At 39.2% G+C, this 22540-nt stretch overlaps 1 protein-coding gene across 1 annotated transcript in view; it reads left to right on the forward strand.

Moving 5' to 3' along the window:
* adgrl1a (adhesion G protein-coupled receptor L1a) overlaps window positions 1-14443 on the forward strand; it is a 183848-nt gene extending 169405 nt beyond the window's left edge. Inside the window, exons 23-25 of the mRNA XM_082150570.1 lie at window positions 2371-2493; window positions 5463-5480; window positions 5789-14443. Coding sequence (XP_082006696.1) covers window positions 2371-2493; window positions 5463-5480; window positions 5789-6684 — 1037 coding nt within the window. The 3' untranslated portion in view covers window positions 6685-14443. The remainder of the gene's footprint in view (window positions 1-2370; window positions 2494-5462; window positions 5481-5788) is intronic.
* The last annotated feature ends 8097 nt before the right edge of the window (window positions 14444-22540 follow it).

Raw genomic sequence — 22540 nt, forward strand, 5'->3', positions numbered from 1 at the left:
TGTTAGCAAACATTTTGTGTTAAAAATGTTATAGCCATAAGAGCAATAAGACACTGCCCTAACTAGGTCCAACCCAACCCGATCTCATTAACGTAATAACGCAACACAACGAAATCAAGCCACAACACCATGAAATCAAGCAACGTCTCAAGCCACAACTCAACAGAATCAAGCCACAACACAACGAAATCAAAGCCACAACACAACGGAATCAAGCTAGATCACAACAAAATCAAGCCACAACACAACGAAATCAAAGCCACAACACAACGGAATCAAGCTAGATCACAACAAAATCAAGCCACAACACAACGAAATCAAAGCCACAACACAACGGAATCAAGCTAGATCACAACAAAATCAAGCCACAACACAACAAAATCAAAGCCACAACACAACGGAATCAAGCTAGATCACAACAAAATCAAGCCACAACACAACAAAATCATCAACACAACGAAATTAAGCCACAACACCATGAAATCAAGCAACGTCTCAAGCCACAACTCAATAGAATCAAGCCACAACACAACGGAATCAAGCTAGATCACAACAGAATCAAGCCACAACACAACGAAATCAAAGCCACAACACAACGGAATCAAGCTAGATCACAACAGAATCGAGCCACAACACAACGAAATCAAAGCCACAACACAACGGAATCAAGCTAGATCACAACAAAATCAAGCCACAACACAACAAAATCAATCAACACAACGAAATTAAGCCACAACACAACTAAATTGAGCCACAACACAACTAAATCGAGCCACAACACAACTAAATCGAGCCACAACACAACGAAATCGAGCCACAACACAACTAAATCGAGCCACAACACAATTAAATCGAGCCACAACACAACTAAATCAAGCCACAACACAACTAAATCAAGCCACAACACAACGAAATCAAGCAACACAACGAAATTAAGCCACAACACAACGAAATCAAAGCCACAACACAACGGAATCAAGCCAGATCACAACAAAATCAAGCCACAACACAACGAAATCAATCAACACAACTAAATCGAGCCACAACACAACGAAATCGAGCCACAACTAAATCGAGCCACAACACAAATTAAATCGAGCCACAACACAATTAAATCGAGCCACATCACAACAAAATCAAGCCACAACACAACGAAATCAAGCCACAACACAACTAAATCGATCCACAACACAACTAAATCGAGCCACAACACAACGAAATCGAGCCACAACACAATTAAATCGAGCCACAACACAACTAAATCGAGCCACAACACAACTAAATCAAAGCCACAACACAATTAAATCGAGCCACAACACAACTAAATCGAGCCACAACACAAATTAAATCGAGCCACAACACAATTAAATCAAAGCCACAACACAACGGAATCAAGCCAGATCACAACAAAATCAAGCCACAACACAACGAAATCAATCAACACAACTAAATCGAGCCACAACACAACGAAATCGAGCCACAACTAAATCGAGCCACAACACAAATTAAATCGAGCCACAACACAATTAAATCGAGCCACATCACAACAAAATCAAGCCACAACACAACGAAATCAAGCCACAACACAACTAAATCGATCCACAACACAACTAAATCGAGCCACAACACAACTAAATCGATCCACAACACAACGAAATCGAGCCACAACACAACGAAATCGAGCCACAACACAATTAAATCGAGCCACAACACAATTAAATCGAGCCACAACACAATTAAATCGAGCCACATCACAACAAAATCAAGCCACAACACAACGGAAATGCTCCTGATCACTAGGGGGCTCTCAGAGCGCGGTAAAGTTAGTTTTCCTTGCCATTGTTCTATAGAGTCGACAGTCTTACAAATATATCAGTACCACGATTAGTTTTAAAAGTATGAAACCATTGTAAATCGGCATGAAATATTCATTCAAAATCGCCTACGTGCTTTATAGCTGCATATTTATACCTGAGAATGCTTTGAGAATGCCTGAGAATGCGCTACCACAGTGCATGATGCCTAAAGGAACGTCTCCCAATTCCATCAAGTGGTTAAAACGTTTAATTTGTATTATTAAAATGACTTTTAACATTTAAAAACAGACATTTTCAAATTCCAAAGCTTGTAGTAGGTTCCTATTGGTAAGACTGACTTACTACAGGTGGATTTTGTCCATGGGGAATTGATTGGGTGATTGGATGAATCAATTATAATAAATACTGCAATATTACATAAAAAAATTATTGTCAATTTTGATTTCATGTTGTCTTTAAAATAAATAATGGCTATAACATGTGATTTTACAAGTAGAGTAAAAAAAAAAAAGAAGATATTTATGTTAAGAATTATTATAATATTTTTTTAAAGGCACAATGGGGAACCATCTTCTGACCAACCCTGTGCTGCAAACCCGAACAGGAAGCTCTCCCTACAACACGCTGCTGGCTGAGACGTTTACCCCGCCCTCGCCTGGAGTCTTCAACTCTACCGGTAAGTGTGTGTAGACTTCAGTATGTGTCTGCTGGAGAGAAAAGATCCCTTTAATATCTAAGTTGTTTCAGAAGAGCTGTCTCAAAATGTCACCCAGATTGTATTTATGAAGTTTGCTATTGTATAACTTAAGAGACTTAATGGTGTTTCCTTTTGTTGCGCATACTGTGCTGTGAGAATCAACTTGTCTTGGATGTTTCTTATAAAACCTCTTAGGAAAAACAAATATATATAGTGAAATATTATTACAATTTAAAATAACAGGTTTTTTTTATTATTATTTATACATTCTAAAATTGAATTTGTTCCTGTCTTGCAAAGCTGGATTTTCAGCATTATTTCTCCAGTCTTCGGTGTCACATGATCCTTCAGAAATCAATCTAATATGCAAAGAAATGTATTATTATCAATGCTGAAAACAGTTGTGGTGCTTAATATTTTTGTGGAATCCATTATACATATCCATTATATTTTTTTATGAATAGAAAGATCAAAAGAGCTGCATTTGTTTGAAATAGGAATCTTTTGTAACATAAATGTATTTATTGTTGTCACTTGATCAATGTAATGCATACTTTCTCAATCAAAGTCTTTTTTTTTTCTTTTTTTTTTAAAGCTTACTGACCCTAAACGTTTGAACGGTCTGTATATATAATTGGATGGGGAATATTTTAGTTCAGCTCTTTTAGAAAGCTTAATCACAAAGAGATCTCTTTAAAATCACAATTGTTCCTCCAAGACAGCAATGAGACTTAATAAAGAGTATTTTGTGTTCATGTTTTAATTTCTGTTAGAAAATATCAAGAGAAACATCAGTTGATTACGCAAAAGAAACGTTACTTAGTTTCTTTAGCTTAGAACGACTGTCCTATGAACAATAAAATAAAATAAAATCCTCTGGGATGTTTTATTATTATTATTGCATATGCAGTTTCTGCCGCAGTGTGTTTGAGTGTCACTGATGGTATTCATGTGCACATATGCTGTGTGTGTATGCGTCTGTGCGTCTCCCTCTGCGTGTGAGTTTACACCCTGTCGGTCTGTCAGTGTGATTCAGGGGAGTGGACAGGGGCTGACCATCTGGCCAGCGTTTCATTCCCTCCTGCTGGAAAGACAGACCAGAGCATCGATTAAAGCTAGGGCTGAAGTTGAGTGACTGACAACGGAGCGAGAGAGGAAAGCGATCCCTGGAGATTCGCCACAGAGTATCGGCATGGCTCTGCCCGTGTGCCGCACACACATATGCCCGGGCTTCGCTCTCTTGCCATACCGTTCGCCTCCATGTGCCGATTGAGAGGCAGCGAGAGAGAAAGATAGCTGCGGTTCCCATGTCAGTGGGATGAAATTTAAGACGCCGTCTCTGTTGAATATTTTAAACGTTCCCTCTCTGTGTAATGTGTCAGGCTGACGGTGCGGCGCTCAGCTCGGCTTGGCTGAGAGGACATTTTTAGAATGCTTATGGAGAGGAAGTAGGAGGAGGGCCTCATTAGAATGTCTAATTACTCTCTCTCTGCACAGAGGAGCGTTGATTAAAATCATACCGGGCATTAATATTTAAACCCCCGCACGCCTTGGTCTGTGCCGCCACACGCATCTCCTGCGTTCAAAACACGCCGACGAGTTATAGAATATCACAACATCTCTGGCGTGTGAAAGGGTGCGTGAAATAAACATCGTCTTGACTTTATGAGGTTGAAGTGTGAATAACGTCTCGCTGAATAATCATCATGCCAAAACCAAACAATGAGCCTTCGTTTTCTAAACCCACCCCCCACACCCCAAAGAATCGGGCTCTGTTCCGAAGTTCCCAAACTCCTCAGACTAAAAGAGTGATATTCTGATCTTAAGTTCCTCATTCAACAGAATCAGCCACTGCCCCTAAACTACAGTAGGCTACTACAACAATAGTTCCGCTGTTTTCATACTTTATCTAGCAAATAGAGGTGTAGTGACCAAAAACTACATCACTGGTTTGAATGTCTAAGCTGAAAGAATAAACTCACTCGTCTAAATTGTGTGAATACTAGAAGTGAGCCCTTTCTCTCTTTTCTGTCTGTTTTTGTTGTTGTTCTATTTAGTATAAACTAATATATAATATTATATAATATATAATTACCCATTGAGATTTTCATTCAAATAGTTTATTCATTCAAATTCTAAGCAAAATTAGGCTCTAATTAAATTATAAATTATATAATAGAATGGTTCATTTTGTGTATTTATAAAAAAATAAATAAATAAAAAGTATTGCCCACTCAAAGGGATACTTCATTCAAGCATGAAAATTCTGTCACCATTTACTCAACTCAATGTCATTCATACCCTGTGTGACTTTAGTTATTCTTCGAAACACAAAAGAAGATATTTTGAAGAATATTTTAAATAATTATGTTCTTGCTCATACAATCAAAGTCGCTTTTTGCTTATAACTTTCACTGTATTAACAAAAAAAAAACATTCTTCAACAAATATTTGTTGTTGTTCCACTAAAAAATAAAGAGGAAGTAACAGGTTTGAAACAATATAGGCTACAATGACAAAATTGTAATTTTGTGTACTACCCTTTTAAATTATTCCATTATAGTTAGCTACTTTTTTGTAGCTGATATTGTTGCTAATGACATTTTCTAAAACAGTCATTTTATTTTATATATTTCCAATTATGATTAGCCTGTAGCATGGCAATCTGCAGTTTCAAAGTAGCTTCCCCAACACTGTAAATGAGGCACTGCTGTGTGGGATTTGTTTTTCTATAGATATCCACTGTTGTCTCATGGCTGTTACAGTAATTCAAAACAATAGAGTTCTGGTGTGTGACATTTGTTAATGCTGACATTAATTTTGAGGGGATTTCAAGGAAAATAATGCAGTTACATGTAAAACTCAATGTAGAAATATATCCTTGATCACTTTTGTTGTCTTTCTTTTGTCTAACTTTGCCCTCACATGGCCTCACCATGGATCCACAGGAACTTTCCGTGACCCAAGTAAGACTCTTTTCACTTTCATGCTTATGGCTATTTTCAGTGTTTATAGGCTAATTTTGCAGAATGATAACCTCTTCACGTGTGCAGTGAAGCCCGTGCTTCTATGTACACAATTTACGTCCCTGGTAATAACTTGCCTCTGTCCATAAGCCTATTAATCTTGTGCTGGAAGTTGCTTTCCCCATTATTGATTTAATCCCAGATTCTGTTGCTTTGAATCCCCGTCTTGATTAAAATAGGTAATGAAGTGCTCACTTCTCCCTCTTCTTATTCATTTGCTTACCTCCTCTCATTTGCTCCCTCAACAGAGAGCACACTGTCTAAGAACCGAGATCATGGAGGCATGGAGACTCTACCTCTGAACGGGAACTTCAACAACAGCTATTCTTTGCGGAGCGTCGGGGGTCCGGGTGCTCCCGGGGGAAGCTGTGACTTCCTGGGAGGCGGAGGTGGAGATAGCCCCCCTCCCCTTCTCAACCCCCGCGGTTCAGAAACTCTCGGCGGCATACGGAGAAACCTCTCGGATGCTGCGGCATTCGAGAAGATGATCATATCTGAACTCGTGCATAATAATCTACGAGGCGGTGGAGGGGTTGGGGGAGGTGACAGAACATGTGGCAGCCTGGTCAGAGGACATGGGCACATGGGCATTGGACGGGGTGGAGGCGGGACCGACCCGGTGATAGGCATAGAGGACGACGAAGACTTTTGTTCGAGAGAAGCACGTCAGCGCACACCGCAGGACGTGGAACTGCTGTACAAGGCTCTGGAGGAGCCCTTGCTGCTTCAGCGCGCCCAGTCCGTGCTCTACCAGAGTGACCCCGAAGAGTCCGAAAGCTACACGGCCGACCTGACAGAGAGTTTGGGCCACAGCGGTCAGAGCGGCCAAAGTGCAGCACACCACGGCCACAATGGAGCTCCCGATTCGCCTGCACGGGACTCCCTCTACACCAGCATCACCAACCTACGAGATTCACCCTACCCTGACAGCAGCCCAGAGCCACTAGAAGTGGTTCCACGCTCAGCCCAGCCTCCGGAGGAGCTCTACTACAGCTCGGGTCGGCCTGCCATAGGCTCACGCGGAGCCCCCATGCAGACCTTCTACCAGGCTCCACCAAGGAGACCGAGCACTGAAGCCCACCCCTCCCCTGAGCCCCCCCACAGCGAGGGAGATGGACAGATGCAGCTGGTCACAAGCCTGTGACTACAAGGAAGAGGTGGAGGAGTAAGAGCACCACAGGGTCTGATGCAAAGTGCAGATGCCGATGATGGACTCCTCTCCTGTCTCTGACTCCCTCCTTATGTCTGGTTGCCTTTTAGCTCTTTTATTTGTTTTGAAGTAAGAGGTAAGGAAAGCCTAAACAGGGAGAGCGACCGAGAGGTTTGTCTCCATGGCAGCAGGCTCTCTGAAGTGCTGTGTAACCACTCTGCTCTCTCATCAGCGTAATTTTCTCCTCCCTCCTCACACACACATACAGAAACAGCAAGTCCTACTATCTGCCTTCTCTCCACGGACGTCACCGCTTCCAGCTCTCTCTGTTCCAAGAATACCGTCAAGAATCACACCGGCCTTCTATTTCTGTCTTTTTTTTTTCATGTCACATCTTTAAAATGTTACTTTTGCGTAACTCCTTACCTTCACTTTCCTTTATCTGTCTTTCTCCATCATTATTTGATGAGAGCTGTTACGTGAGGAAATGGGGGTATGCCATTATACTGCAAGTGACAAAAATCTCTCTGAAAGCTCTTTGGTGTTGCCAAAAATAACTGTTTTTGAGCCAGGACACAAACTGGAATCTATACGTACACACACACACACACACACTCACAGAAGTGCTTGTTACTGAACATAAAGAGTGTGAACATATGCTCATGAAAAAGGAAAACAAGGATTATTGTTCAGACACAGGTAGCAGGAAGCTGCCTCAGTGGAGTTGCCTTTATTTCTTTCTCTGAACTGACTCTTCTGTACAGAACAACCACAGAGACTGGGAACTTGGGGGTGGGGGGGGGCCTTAGGACACAACCCATCGTCAGCTGGGTCGTTTGAAGCCTCTCGACCATGGGACCTCTCATGAATGAAACTCTGTAGGGTTTCGTCTCAGATCCACAGATGGGGGCGGATTAAGGACTGAAGCTGCTCTCCGAATCACAGATGGATGTTGTAGGTGGATGTGCTGTATCACCTGTGTTATTGTGGCTAGAAGAATTTTTTTGCTACTGCTCCAGCCATTCTTCAAGTCCGACTTCTGTACATATGAATCACACGAAAGCGACAGCAAGTCTTATTCTACTCGTCTCCTGTACATAGATGAACAAAAGCAACAAAAAATTATCAAATACTATGAAAAACAGTTATTGTACTGCAACAGAAATTGAAAAGAGTCGAAAATAAGTTGTTTTGAAGTTTGTGACCTGGAGACTACACCGATCTCTCCCTCTCTCTTTCTTTCGCTCTCTTTCTCTCCGGCCCTCGTTCGGTCTTGCCCTGGAGCACCGTGGTGCCAGGAAATCTAATTGTCTGCCAAGAGACAGCGAGAGAGAGACAGAGAGACAGAAAGTGAAGGATTTTACATACAAACGAGATAAATCCTGGCACAATTTGTGTGTAATATAACCCATTACATTGTTGGTAATGTTTGACCTTCAACATTCCCAGACAGGAAGTGCTTGACATGAATGAAAGGGGAATACACTGTGCCTCAGGGGTGCACTGGTGCATTGTGGGTTGATTGACAGCTGCCATAATGTAGTGCTGGTTATATTTTATCGGGAGGATGTAATAGATATCAGATGACTAGATGAATAGAATATAAGATATTTAGCTGAAGAAAAACAAATTGGGGGGCATATTCGGAAAAGATTCAGTCGCAAACCCTAGATTGTATTTGACTGTTTTTACATACCAATATCAGCAGTTGTTTCTGAACCTGGTGTGACAGTTGATTTACAGTTTGTATGTGTATGTCTGAACGTGAACATTTGGATGCCTGTGAACCAGAGTGTGTGTGTGTGTCTCAGAGGCTATTTTTACTGGGTAACATGGACCCGCATTAGAAGGACAGGAAGCAGAGTAAATCTATATCTATATAAAAGCTCAGTATAAGCTTCCATCTAAAAGACTTTGTTAAAGGTATTTTAAATGTTATTTTGCCAGTCAGGTACACTGAGATTTAAAACAAAACATAATGGCATTCATTGGGCGAAAGGAACATCTGACCAATGAGATGGCCTCTGTGGTTTAGAATCCCCATATGCAAATGAGCTGCATAGCCTATTGAACAAAAGAGAGGTATTCATGAGTGCTCCACCCCTCTGAAGTCTGCTCAATCTGCAACTCTTTCATGTCTGATGTTTTATTTATTAATATTTATTTGTCTGTTTTGGTTATTTATGCACATATTCATTTATTCAGTGTGGTTTTCATTCTGTGTACAGAGCATATGTGAAGGTAACAAGAGTGTGCTATATTTTGAAGAGCATACTAATATACTACTCTTACTACTGCTGCAGTATATACTGTGTATCCGGTGCAAAATATGCAGATATACTTGACCTTTCATTTCTTATGTGATGGATGAGCTAAAAATGTCTGCAAATTTTTTGAATTATTTGATTGGACTGCCAAAACTTAAGACATTTTATTTGCCAAATCACTTATTTTATTCCCAATGCTATTTAGACATAACTCACTGAATTCAACATGCAACATGGTGAGGTCATGTGACATCAGTGTGCATGTTTGAAATGTATATTGTGGAACATTTGTCTTCTGTTTCACTTGCTATTATTTTGAAACACAGTGTATACTATGCAGTATGTAGTAAGCTAGTATGCCATTACAAACATAGCCATGGAGAGAAAGAGAGAGAGCAGGGGTGAGTATCCATGTTTAATGAAAGAGGTGATGTCAAACCTACATAAGTGTGCAGCTGGTTTAAAGAAGGTCTGTTACACTCGCTGTCAGAGGTGGAGAACATTGTGCAACCTGAATGTATGTCCTATCTGCACTCTCTCTTTCTCTATCTCTTACTACTGTAAGTCTTCTAAGGGGACATGTGTGCAATCCATTGCATGGTAACTTGTACTGATTGACACAGGGTCAGTATGTTCACCGGTGTGCTGGCCAGAAGGTGGTTAGTACACCCGGTCCTATATTTAGCCCAAGGCATGTATGATCAGCTTTTATTTAAAGCAATGACCTGAACAGTTTTTTTTTTTTTTGTTTTTTTTTTTTTATGCTTTTCTTGCAAAAATGTTCCATGTTGATAAGTAGGACCAGCTTCAACTGGTCAGCAGGTTTGACCGTTTGAATGTATTGTCATACACCATTGTGAACTGGCTCTCTTAGAGCTTAGGATGCTCTCTAAGGAGATCTGGTCCTGACTCATGGCCCTCTTCCCACCTGGCACCACACCGCTGCTGTTTTACCCTCTTACCCTGCTGCACCGGCCCGAGGGAGAGGCTGTTTACCTCTCCCCCTCCATCCCCGGAGACATCCGATGTGCGTCACGTTTTCTGCATCGCTCCGATTTCTGCCCTTGCTTGCTTTAATTTCCCATCGACCCTTTTTCCGCATTCCCCCTGCCTACACCGTTCTCTCCCTTCCCGCTTAGCTCACCGAATAATTTTTACATGGCTTTCCTAGCTGAGCATTAATGTGGGAAGATTTGTTATGTTAGTCAAAGGCTTTGTTTACATGGGACTGAGGGGATAATATAGTACAGTGTTGAATATGGTGATAATGACAGTGATTATGCGCTGTAGTAAACTGCTAGACTAAAGCCTGCTCCGAGGGACTGCTACCACCTCCAAAATCCCCATACAACCCCTGATTATCATAATAATACTAAGAGCTATAATCTAGTGAAGTCAACCCACCATGTTCCCGCGCTTTGGGTTTCTCCCTTTGTCTTTCCCCCCTCTCGCTCTTTGAGAGCACTTGTGTTCGCTGTTCTTTAGATATGAAAGGAATCACCCTGATCCACTCTCCATATCAGCCTTGTTTTCATGTCTTCACATTCACACGGAGAGGCAAAGAGTGCATGAGTAGATACTGGATGAGTAGGCCAAGACAGAATCTGCTGCTTTTCCCCCCATTTTTATGCGGAATGAGTTTAAAACGATAAAAATTATTGTCTGAAACCATAATGAAATTTGACAGATAGGAAAATAACTCCTGAAATGGCTTGTCAAATATGGTTTTCTTTCCTGTTTTGATGAATTTCCTTTTGAAACAAGAAGTTTGGGCTGGACATATCAAAGGGTTTGTCCCTTCTTTATACAACCAGTAGCCTTTAGTTTACATCACTCATGATCCATGATTGGCTGACAGGTGGAATCAGGGGGAGGAATATTCTGATTCTAGAGCAGTTGATTGGAAAATAAATGTACACGCCCATGAGTGCAAGATGAGTCATCAATATATTTTGGCCTGTTTTCCCAGTAGAGAAAGTACATTGTACTAGCGTATATCTTCTAAAAGTGGATTTGGTCAGTGTTTAGGAGTAGAAAAACTACTTAAACATAAAGTCTCAATGGTCTTTTAATAATGAATTTAAGTGTGTGTCCAACTTTGCATTTTCTTCTGAAAAACCTTGATTTCACGTGGGCCTGTGAGACAGAGAGGAAATATAAAGGTCCTCTCTCCAGACCCCGTCTCTTGTCCCTCGCCTGCACTCCTGTGATCTGACAGTCTCTCACCCTCCTGTCATCCCAATCCTCAGCTGAGGCCTGGCACCAGAGAGCCAGAGTCATGATCTCTGATCACGAGCCGTCCCCCTCGCTTTTAGAGACACATGTTGACTTGATGTCCAGATAGTAGGATAGATATAAGAGAGAGAGAGAGAGAGAGAGAGAGTGATGATCTAGTAGTTATTCCCTGCTGTCAAAACAACCTGAAGCATCAGCCCTGGGCAAAGCACCCCACCTGCTCTGCCGCACCACCCCTGACAGGCAAAGAGAACCCCTGGAGTTATCTGACATGTTTTATTGGGATCTCTCAGTTACTGTTACAGTTACTTTCCTGTATCGTGGCCGCATTTCAACCAATGGAGAGACCATTCTAACAGATCTCACCCACCCCCTTTTTTCCAACCAAATGGTGATTGTGTTAGAGGAATGCATGAGCCTTTCTCACAACTGGCCCACATTTCCAATGACTTGAGAACTGAAAGATGACATAACTGACTATGTTGCTACGTAGCCTGTCTACGAACAAACAATACTTTTCTGTCTTTTAAGGTGCAGTCATAGTCTGGCTATCACCAGACCAAGCTCAGTCTTTTAAGATTGAACATTGGTCTGGGGAGTCTGCTCTGTATTTTCTACTGCACAAGAGGCGTGATCAACGGGCATAGTTCAAATGACTCTGTACGCAATTGGATAGTCCTTCAACCAATCAGACCAACGATCCGGGTGACGTACTTTGCAGAGCGACGCGAAAACTCCAGGCAGGAAATATGTAACCAAACATGTTGCAGAGGCAGCAATGGAATCGAGCGATTTTAGCAGGTTATACAAAAAAACAACAAAAAAAACATGAAAGTTAGTGGTATTTACACCACCACACCACTCGAGCGAATTGTTTGCTAAAAAGAAGCTATTGAGCATCGTCGAGAGGTTAAAAGGAATTGGATAGAGCCGTAACGGCTATGGAATTGGATTGGATTAAACCCGCCAATAAGCGCGCCAGGTGGATAAGCCAGTTTGTGATTGGTTCCCGCAAATTTGTAAAAGAAGCAGCAGAGATAAATGCACAGGTTTCCAGCCTGAGCTGCAGGGCGAAATCAAATCGCTGGCAGATCAGGCTGGGTTTACCCAGTCTAGTGCAGTCACAATTACCTTTGCAAAATCCAGTAATTTCAATAGGAATCGCAAGGGTAAACATTTCCCCTTGCAAATTTCACACAAATTCGCCACTGCTTGATTTGACGCTATTGACTAACTTTTTTGCACACGGCCCCATAGCTAACAAATATATGTTCTAAGAATGTTTCGCTAACTTTACCATTTTAAAAACGTTGTTTCGGAATTTTACCTAATGTTTTTTTTTTTGGGGGGGGGGGGGGGGTTATACGAACCTGAAGGGAAAATTCTATTTTAACATTCAGCAAACATTATGGGAGCGTTACTTTTGAATATTATCTGAACATATTCTGAAACAGGTACAGTAGCAACATTTTAAAAAACATTAGACGAACATCCAACTAAACGTTTCAGGTAAAAACATTAGAAATGTTTTTGTGTTAACTTTTTGAGAGCATTATTAAAGACCATATAGGCTAACTTTGAATGAAGGTTTGATGTAAAGGAAGTTATTTTAAATATTTAAAATCTTTTAAACAGTGATTAGTAATATTACATTTATAGAAAATAAAATTCATTCATCATTTTACATGTACAATATTTTGAATTAGAGCAATAAGCCACAAGAAACCGTGCATCACGAGGCAGAGTGCCTAAAACTCCATTAACCGTGGTAAAATCAGTGTAACGCACAGGTTTGAGAGCTTATTGTTGGAGATGATGCTGACAGCAATACGTTTAAAGATACAAATATAAAAAAAAATCTGAATTAATATTCCATCTGCTAAAATAATTCAAACTACTGCTATAATATAGAATATATGTTGCAGGAGTATCAGCATTGTACAACAAAGTTGAAACTATCCGTTATTGAAAATTCATTTTACTTCAGATTGACAGGGAAATTACAATTGTTATACAGGCTGTTAGGTGTGACAAAAATGACATTAGCGGTTTTTGGTTTGCAATTTAAGGGCCCAGAACCACCATTTTATGTGTGGATCGGGCCAGACTGGGCTTTGGCACCACTGTGTCGATGGAAAATGGGTAACTGTCACAAACATGGAGAGAACAGGCAAGCACTAGTTTTAAACCAACGTCTACACACAAATGTAGTATTATTCTGTCATTGATCTCTTGAAGTGTGTCAGTGCTAGAAACAGCACCTGTACTGTAGTTTTGAGACTGTGACAAGAGCTCACTGGGGAGGTTCATGCCGTTGACTGTTAACCAGCTGTCTGTCAGTCTTTTAACAACGGCTCGGTCAAGCAGGGTGACACCAAAACACAGAGCTCTGGGTAATACTGACTCCCAAAACAGTGTTCACAAAACACTAACACATGAGCTGTGTAGTTTTTTGTACTCTGTACAGAAAGAGGATATAGAAATCTTAAAGCAAGGGCATTTTTACATATTTAAGTTTGGAGATGGGTGGGTGTAAAATGGTCATCAAGGAGAATCACACATATCATACAGCAAGTTTCTTTAAGAAACACCCAGTCTTTTTGTTCAGCGTTGTGTTCATTTCTTGTCAGGGTTGGGTGGTTTTGAGAAAGAGGGCAGGGGACAGAATCACCCTAGAATGTATTAGGCCTTCTTGAGTTGGACTATCATATTAGTACATTGTTATATGACCGGGCAGTATTAGACATTGTACAAAACAAGCATGGGAGGGAATGAGTCATCAAAGTCCAGGGTAATGATCCTGTCATTTGATTCTTCTTTTTTTTTTTTCTCTCTTCTGAACTCGTTGTTTTATTTGAACAACTCTTTGATTAAATTATGATGCTTGGGTCCCGTGTAACAGGAGGGTTAATGTGATTTACTGTTTTTACTGAAGAATGATATGTGTTTTATTTCTCACCGTCATTGCTTTGACAGCTGTTTGGGCCAAAGGGGATGGTTTTGTGTAAGCGTTTGCGTCATTGCAGGTCAGTACGACCCTGTATCAGCACATATTAATAAAAAATTACTAAAACCGAACATTTGTCATTTCATATCTGTGGTGAATCAAAAAAAGCATAAAATCACTGGACAAATTAACATTCAGGTGTGTTATCTTTCTCAACCGACCTAAATGGTTGTGCAAATTAAAGGGACCATATTCTAAACTTTTTTCATTTCTTTTTGTTTTGCCATGAGATCTACTTATAATGTCAGGCAAGGTTTTCTTGATCAAAAAAAATAAATGTAATTACATTTTACGTGACTCTTTTCCAACTTCTGTGACCTTTAGAATTAAACAGGCAGTTTAGACGCTTGGTCACGTAGGGACTTCTGGGAATCTGCTTTTTTCACAGTTTTATGTGCACAAAACAACAATTTGACAGTATTTTACAGTCAAATATAATTTGATGTTAAACCATTTACAATTTTTCACAATTTTTTACAGGTTTTTACTGTAGCATTTTTACAGTATTTTTCAGAGAGCTATGCAGAGACAAAGTGGCTTCCCCATAACCAGGAACATTTCTTGATTTTAATATGAATAATAGTATCTTCTTCATCTTGTGCTAATTTATTGAAGCCTCAAATCTCAAGTTAAGATCTGACAGATTTCTAACTAAAATCAGCATGGTGTCAGGATGTTTCTGTAATATGGCCCCTGGTGTTTAGAAATAATAATAGTTTCTTACTTCCTCATTACTTCACTATGATCAGAAAATAGGTGTGAAAATGTTAGTGTGCTTGTGACTAATTGGCTGTGATACACCCGTTAAGAGATGTCTAAATTTAGAGGATGCCTAAACTGGATCCTTTCATTGTAAAACAAAATGGAAATGATGTTTTCCATAATGCGACCCCTTGGTTAAAGATGATGCAAGTTGCCATGCAGGTTGTTTGAGTCAAGTACCTGAAGAGCTTCATAATTACATTACAACACATACCACAAAAACACACACAGTATTAAACATTTCACTGGATATTATCCTGAGCTGTGAGGTCAAAAATAGCAGAAATGAAAATAACCCTGTTTAATGTAAGTCCGTTTCACGTTGTGTTAAAAAAAGATTTTTCGAACTTGTAAATAAAACAAATATTGGAGTGCGTTTACAAGAAATTCCTGTAATGCTTTATTTTGCAGGGTTCTTGTTACACGTTACATGTAGTTACTAGAGTAATTACTACATTGTGCTTAATTACATGCAGTAAACCCCAAATCCTAACCCTAGTTAATTATCCTAATCCTAGCTAATTATTATTACTCCGTAAATGTATGTGATTACACTGTAAAACCTTAAAAAGGATAACCAAAATGTCATGTTTAATTCAATGTGTTATTTATTTGTAATCCTTTGAAAAATGCACTGAGTGAATATTGTTTCAGTTTATTGTTTAGGTCTGTCAATCAAAACTAATTTGCATCTAGATTTGTAGTCATGCATATATTTTCACGTTGAATTTTGTAGAATACTGTAGAAACAACCTAAAGGCAGTGTTTTAAATATGTGATTACAGAATATTAAAAATATTTAAACTTTTAACTTAAGTGAACCGGTATTCACTATAATTTAGGTGGCGTTTAAACGAAACTATTTTCAACTAAAAACGGAAAACTTTTTATGTGTTCATTTACAGTGGGTACGGAAAGTATTCATACCCCCGGTAAATATGATTTTAAAAAAATGGCTGTAAAAAATAAATCTTTCATTCAAAAAATGTGATCTTTCATTCAAAAAATTGGCAAAAATCGAACCTTTCATTGAAGTAAAAGAATTAAAATTGGGGGGGAAATCACATTATGAAATAAATGTTTTTCTCCAAAACACGTCGGCCACAATTATTCATACCCCTAGAATGTTTTATGAATAAAATATCTCTGAAGTATATTCCCATTAATATTTACCTTTTTCAGCACACCAGGGTGACTAGGAACATGAAATTGTCCAGCTATGACTCCTTGTTTCACAGGATTTTAAATATGAGGAAACACAAAGGCCAAATTCCCTAATCATCCATCACAATGTGTAAAACCAAATAATACAGTTCTGATTTGCAGAAAAAGATTGTTGAGCTTCACAAAATAGAAAGTGGCTGTAAGAAAATAGCTAAATAATTGAAAATACCCATTTTGACCATCAGGGCAATAATTAAGAAGTTATAATCAAGTAAAAAATTTACAAATCTGCCAGGAAGAGGACGTGTGTCTATATTATCTTAATGCACAGTGAGGAGGATGGTTTGAGTGGCCAAAGACTCTTCAAGGATCAAAGATGGAGAATTGCAGAGATTACTTGAGTCTTGGTGTCAGAAAGCCTTTAAAAAAAAATGAAACAACCCCTACATCCCCACATGTTGTTTGGGAGGGTTTCAAGAAAAATGCTCCTCGCTCATCCAAAAACAAACTCCAGCATATTCAGTTGTCAGACACGACTGGAACTTCAAACAGCACAGGGTTCTGTGGTCAGATCAAACTAAAAAAAAGAGCTTTTTGGCAGCAAACACGCTAGATGGGTTTGGTGCACACAAGGATAAAAAGTGCCCCATGTGTACAATTGAATATACCATTGGATCTTTAATGTTGTGGGCATATTTTTCTGCTGGAGGTCCTGGACTTCTTATTCAGATACATGGCATCGTGGATTCTATCAAATATCAACGGATAAAAAAAATCCAAACCGGGCGACTTCTGCTAGAAATCTTATAATGGGCCGTGGCTGGATCTTCCATCAGGACAACGATCCAAAACAAACACCAAAATCAACATAAAAATGTGTTGGGGAGTACAAAATGAAGCTTCTGCCATGAGCGTCCCAGTTCCCTGACCTGATGAGTGGAGTAAATTGAAGAGAAGAAGCACCAACATGGATCTGGGAATCTGAAGGATCTGAAGAGATTCTGTATGAAGGAATGATCGCTGATCTCTTGTCAGGTGTTCTCTAAACTCACCAGGCGTTATAGGAGATGACTCAGAGCTGTTATCTTGGCAAAAAGGTATTTACTAAAAGGGTATGAATAATTGTGGCCAATGTGTTTTGGAGAAAAACATTTATTTCATAATGTGATTTCCCCCCCCCCCCCCCCCCAATTTGAATTCTTTTACTTAAATGAAAGGTTAGAATTTTGCCAATTTTTTTAACGAAAGATCAAATTTTTTGAATGAAAGATTTATTTTTTACAAGCATTTTTGATCATATTTACCGGGGGTATGAATACTTTCCGTACCCACTGTACATGTCAACGGCGTTTTGGGGGCAAAATTTTTGGGAATGTTGTTTTTGACAACAGTTTTTGAAACTGTTTACATTTAAACTACAAAAACACTTATTTGTGAAAAAGGTGATGTCATGCACATGTAGATTATGTGTTTATATTACGTAAACATAAAGGTGTATAGTGTTTCTTTACAAAGTGACATCGCCAACTACTGGCCTGGCATGAAAAACACCTCGTTTTAATCGTTTTCACAGATCCGTATGAACTGGGATTTTGACAACATTGTTGTCTGTATGCAAAAAAAAAATGCAAAGGATAAAAGTGATACATTTGTATTACATCATTGTCGTGTAAACACACCCTTAGCTGTGCCTTTTATATAGTGTGTTTGAATGTTTGAATGACAGCTTACAGTTCCTATACGTTTTGTATTAAAGTTAATAATGTGAAATTGTAAAAAAAATAAAAATTAAAATTCTGTATAAAGCATATTTGTCAGGCGCTGGATTGACTTGATAATCCAAACTAACAGGCTTGACGCATAAGAGTGATGAACACACATTTAATAAACACCAGGAACGAAGAAACACCAGCATGAAACGTTACCATGTGACAAAGAACAGAAGACAACTGAGGTTTTAAATTCATAAGATAATGAGTAACAGGTGAGACACTAATCAATGAAACAATGAATAACTATGGCAACTAACAAAACAGCAATGGATACAGAGGAAGCAGGAACTTAAACACAAGCAAACCAGACAAAAGAATACCAAAATAAGAGTGCTTGAAAACAGACATAGGGAATCATTAAATATTATTTATATTTTGTAAGAATGCACTTTTAAATGGTCGTCAATGGACAAATACAGTTTTTACTACCAGTTATGGGATCTGCCAGCTGGGTCTAAAAGGGACGTGTTTGTTGATGCAACTGGTGCAGAAATTCTCCTGTAAGCATAACTGATAATCAGTTTTATTTGAGGTCATTACAGCTCGGCAGCAGCAGAACAACAATTGTTTGCTATATCAGGTTTTCCTGAACTCTTTCATCAGCGGTTAGTTGTGGAAGGGAATTTGAGTTGTGACCTGAAGAGAACATCCTCTCCTCTTTATTACATCAGAATAAATACCTCAGAGAAAGACCTTATGATATTGCTATCATCCATTACTTTTACTTTTTCCTCTATGTATAACATTTTAAACTAACAAACAACTTTTATTGTCTGACACAGCGGGAAGGTGTTTACTTTGCATCCAAATTACTCCTCGTTGTAACTCTGGGAATGAATATAACTCTTGAAGCGCTAAAGCCTGTAGTTGATTTGTTCATACGGATGCCAGCAGGTCATCCTATTTCACAGAATCGCTACATTTAACCTCCTTGGCGGACCTACAGAAGACGAGAATGAACCAGCCAAGCATCCTCTATTCACTCTTACATGCTCCTCTGAACTGTGGAGATGAGGCATCGCAATTCGTTTGTGCTTTTCCTGAAAACAGCCCTTTTCTGCCCTAAAATCATGCAAACAGCAAAAAAAAAGTGCTTTTGTATGCATCCAGCGCCCACTCAGGGTACATTACAAGCGGCCACCACACCTACCCACCTTGGAAACGCACCAAATCGGTCAGATTCATGTAGATCGGCTTGTCTGGACGAAGGATCCAACATTTGTGAGGGTTTAAAGGTGTCGTGCATGAAAGCTTTGACGTGTTTTGTGGATTGATGGAGAATAAATAAGAGATATATTTAAAACCAGTGAATGGAGGACGTTCCTCTTCGCTGTGCAATTGCAGATCCGGTTATATAGCACGATATGAAGAGGCACGAGGTGAGTTGAGCCCAGTAAATTAACCAAAATAATGGGTTTCACTTTGGCACTGCTGTCTTTTGTCTGCGAGGCTCGATTAGCAGATAAAAAGCAGCACGCAGGGATGTCCATTTAAGAGGCCTGTGAAAGACGCTGTCAGCGGATAAAGTGATTTTCGAGTTTTTCCACATTGTGTTTAGGCGTGTATGTCAGAGTTTATCTGAGGATGTGTTTTTGAGTATTTTGGGTTGTGTCATTATATTTGCATGGTTCTCCCCTGAGGCCGTTCTCTGCTGAGTCTGGTCATTGTGTCGTCTCCGTTTCACTGAGCAGAAAGAGGCTTGAGAGCTTTTTCATTCTGTGTTACAAACGAAGGCTTGATTTACTAAAGTTTTGGATCTCTTAGATGGGCAAAATAGTGCATATTGGCAGATTTTTGGGGGGAGCTAATGAACATGTAATTTGGGCCGTACCTCTATACACGTGCAAGATACAGGGCAGTGTCAATGCAAATGGATTAAATTGTGCCCACAAAGTGATTTTGCAGGCATGAAAGTAATTTCAGAAGCGGTAACTGCGTGTGCAAATTAATGCGACTGAATGGCAGGTATTAATCTGATTCTCGTGGTGCATCGTACTGCTATTTTAGCAAAATAGAGATATGGAGAGCAGATAATAGTTCTGCTGTGCCACTGACACACACATTCATGTAATACGAGATTATTTTTGGTGTGCGCATTAGTGTTGAACCACAGTGATGGCTGGAAATTATTTTTTGGTATATGCCCATGGTACAATGGCTTTAACATTTCAAAATTATTTAAATACACACTGAAAAAAAATATTTTGGCTGCTTGTTCAAATTGCTTTATTAAAATTAGCTTAAGCAACACAATTGCTATACATTTTGTCCAAACTTAATTTGATTGTGTTCAATCTGCTTAAATATGTCAAATTTAAGTTTACTTAATCCGTTTGTGTTGGATAACATGAATGATTTGTGTTGCATTAACTGAAACTGGACGGTGCTTGTTAGTTCCCAGCATGCTTTGCATATAGCTGAATTAAGAGGGAATAAATGTTGAAATTAAATGTTATTTTATATGTTTTTGAGAAAATGAGGAAAGGGGAAGACTTGATAGTAAGTGTGTTTAATGTTCAATTACATTGGAATTATTAGAACCATTTAAATTACAGTGGGTTACCCAGGGGCGTAATTTGTGGGGGGGTTGGGGGGGAGATAACCCCCCCAATATTTAAATCTTTGCATTACAACCCCCCCAATATTTATATCATGATCACATGAAAAATATGCAGAATAATTTTTCAACCCCCCCAATGTTCAAGCCAAATCTACGCCCTTGGGGTTACCATTGTGGAGAAGAGTGGAGCATTTGGTTAGTCTGTGGACTGATTCAAATAAGTTTAACTTTTGAGGCTGAAAAAGCATATAAATCTTAGAATTGATGTTAAGTGCTACTATTAGCTAATAACCAGCTATTATCTAGAAATTCATTTGAGAAATCATGAAAATTCTATAAACTTTAACTTTTCAGTGCAGATTTAAATAAACTAAAGTATGTTCACTTAACTTAACCGGTTTAAGTTACAGGGAAGCAATTCCATTGATTTGGTTGGACATTACTATTTCACATTGATTCTTTCTCATTCATTTGTGTTGTCACAAAACAAGGAGCTTACATAGATTAAACAAATTCCATTTATGTGAATAAAAAAATAATTTCCCTCTGTGGAACCACTGTCCATAATTGAATTAAGTTAGTTTAAAGAGTAATTTTTTTGAGTGCAGGCTTTTCAGTCCCTCCAGAAAAACGCGATTATGCGATCGCATGATTCCATGCATAATCAGCCAAAGTCCGCATATTTATGCGGGGGGCGCATTTTTTTAAATACGCCGCACTTTTGCCGCATAAATTGCAGATTTCCGCGTGCAAAATATGCGGGCTTGCATGATTTCATAATCCCCGCATTTTCGTTGCAAAAAGTCAGCAGAAAGTTGACAAATGTTGGGTTTACTTCACACAAGCGCAGCCATTTCCCCTGTTGCCATGGGAACGTTATGAAGTGACGTAATTACGCGACATCATTGAAAAGCTGCAAACCCCGCGATAGGCCTATTTCACAAAAATCCGGTCGTATCTTACACCGCAGGCCGTGCTTTGCATGTTTTCATGGAACAACTGGGGAGAAGTTAAATCACGTCAGACACAGAAGGCAAAAAGACGTGTCTGTGGTGTGAAGGAGTAAGTTAAGCAGATGTTGAAAATGGAGTGTTGATGCTGGTTCGGGAGTGATGCCCTGACAAAACATGTTTATTGCACTTGATTGTTATCTGATTTGCACGTCATGCACTTTTATTTATTATTATCAAATGTTGGCAAATTAAAATTGTTTGTAGAAGTTGTTTTCTGTAACTTTCTTAAAAATGAGTGAACATGGAGCAGTTTTTCCGTGAGCGGGACTGGAAAACCCGGAGTGGATCATGAGCGGAGTGATAAAAGAACGCTTAGAGTGGAGAGAGGAACATGCTTTTGCTCCACTCCAGGCTTTGATCGCATCCCCCTAAGCAGGGTGAATAGCCTACACCTCGTCTTTCCCATTCAAACTAAAATGAAGACATTTATTACACTATTAATGTAATTGGTGTTGGGCAATCACTTTTTTTTTCTCTTTTTCATCAAACTGCAGTTTTCGCAAGTTCCCGCAATTTTCGCAAGTTCCCGCAATTTTCGCAAGTTCCCGCAATTTTTGCAAGTTCCCGCAATTTCATCGCATAAAATTGCATAAATATCCCGCATATTCCATCGCATTTTTTAAGAAATCTTGCCGCATAATCAAGGATTTTTGCCCGCAACAATCACTAAAAAACTCCGCGTTTTTCTGGAGGGACTGGCTTTTATACATTATAGAAGGCATTAAATCGTTGAAATTCTTGGTAAGGTCAGATAACAGCATAGACAACATTTACCACACAACATGCCTTTTTTTAAATAAGGTTGTGTTCAATGTATTCGCACTTGTAGCACAGTTATTCCCCTTGTAAAAAAAATGTAAATGATCAATAGATGACAACATACATTTTTACATTGCTTTAACTCATCAAAATAGGTTAAGCAACTTTTTTTTTATGTTATACAAGATTCAACTCATTTTTAGTCATTATAATGTCATTTGAAATGAAATTACTTAAACACCCAAGTTAATTGTATTTTTTTTTAAAGAGTAGGCCTAATTCTTATGGAAATTATATACTTTAGTGCAAAC

Source organism: Leuciscus leuciscus (genome assembly GCF_965113295.1).
Source record: "Leuciscus leuciscus genome assembly, chromosome: 1".
Taxonomy (NCBI): domain Eukaryota; kingdom Metazoa; phylum Chordata; class Actinopteri; order Cypriniformes; family Leuciscidae; genus Leuciscus; species Leuciscus leuciscus.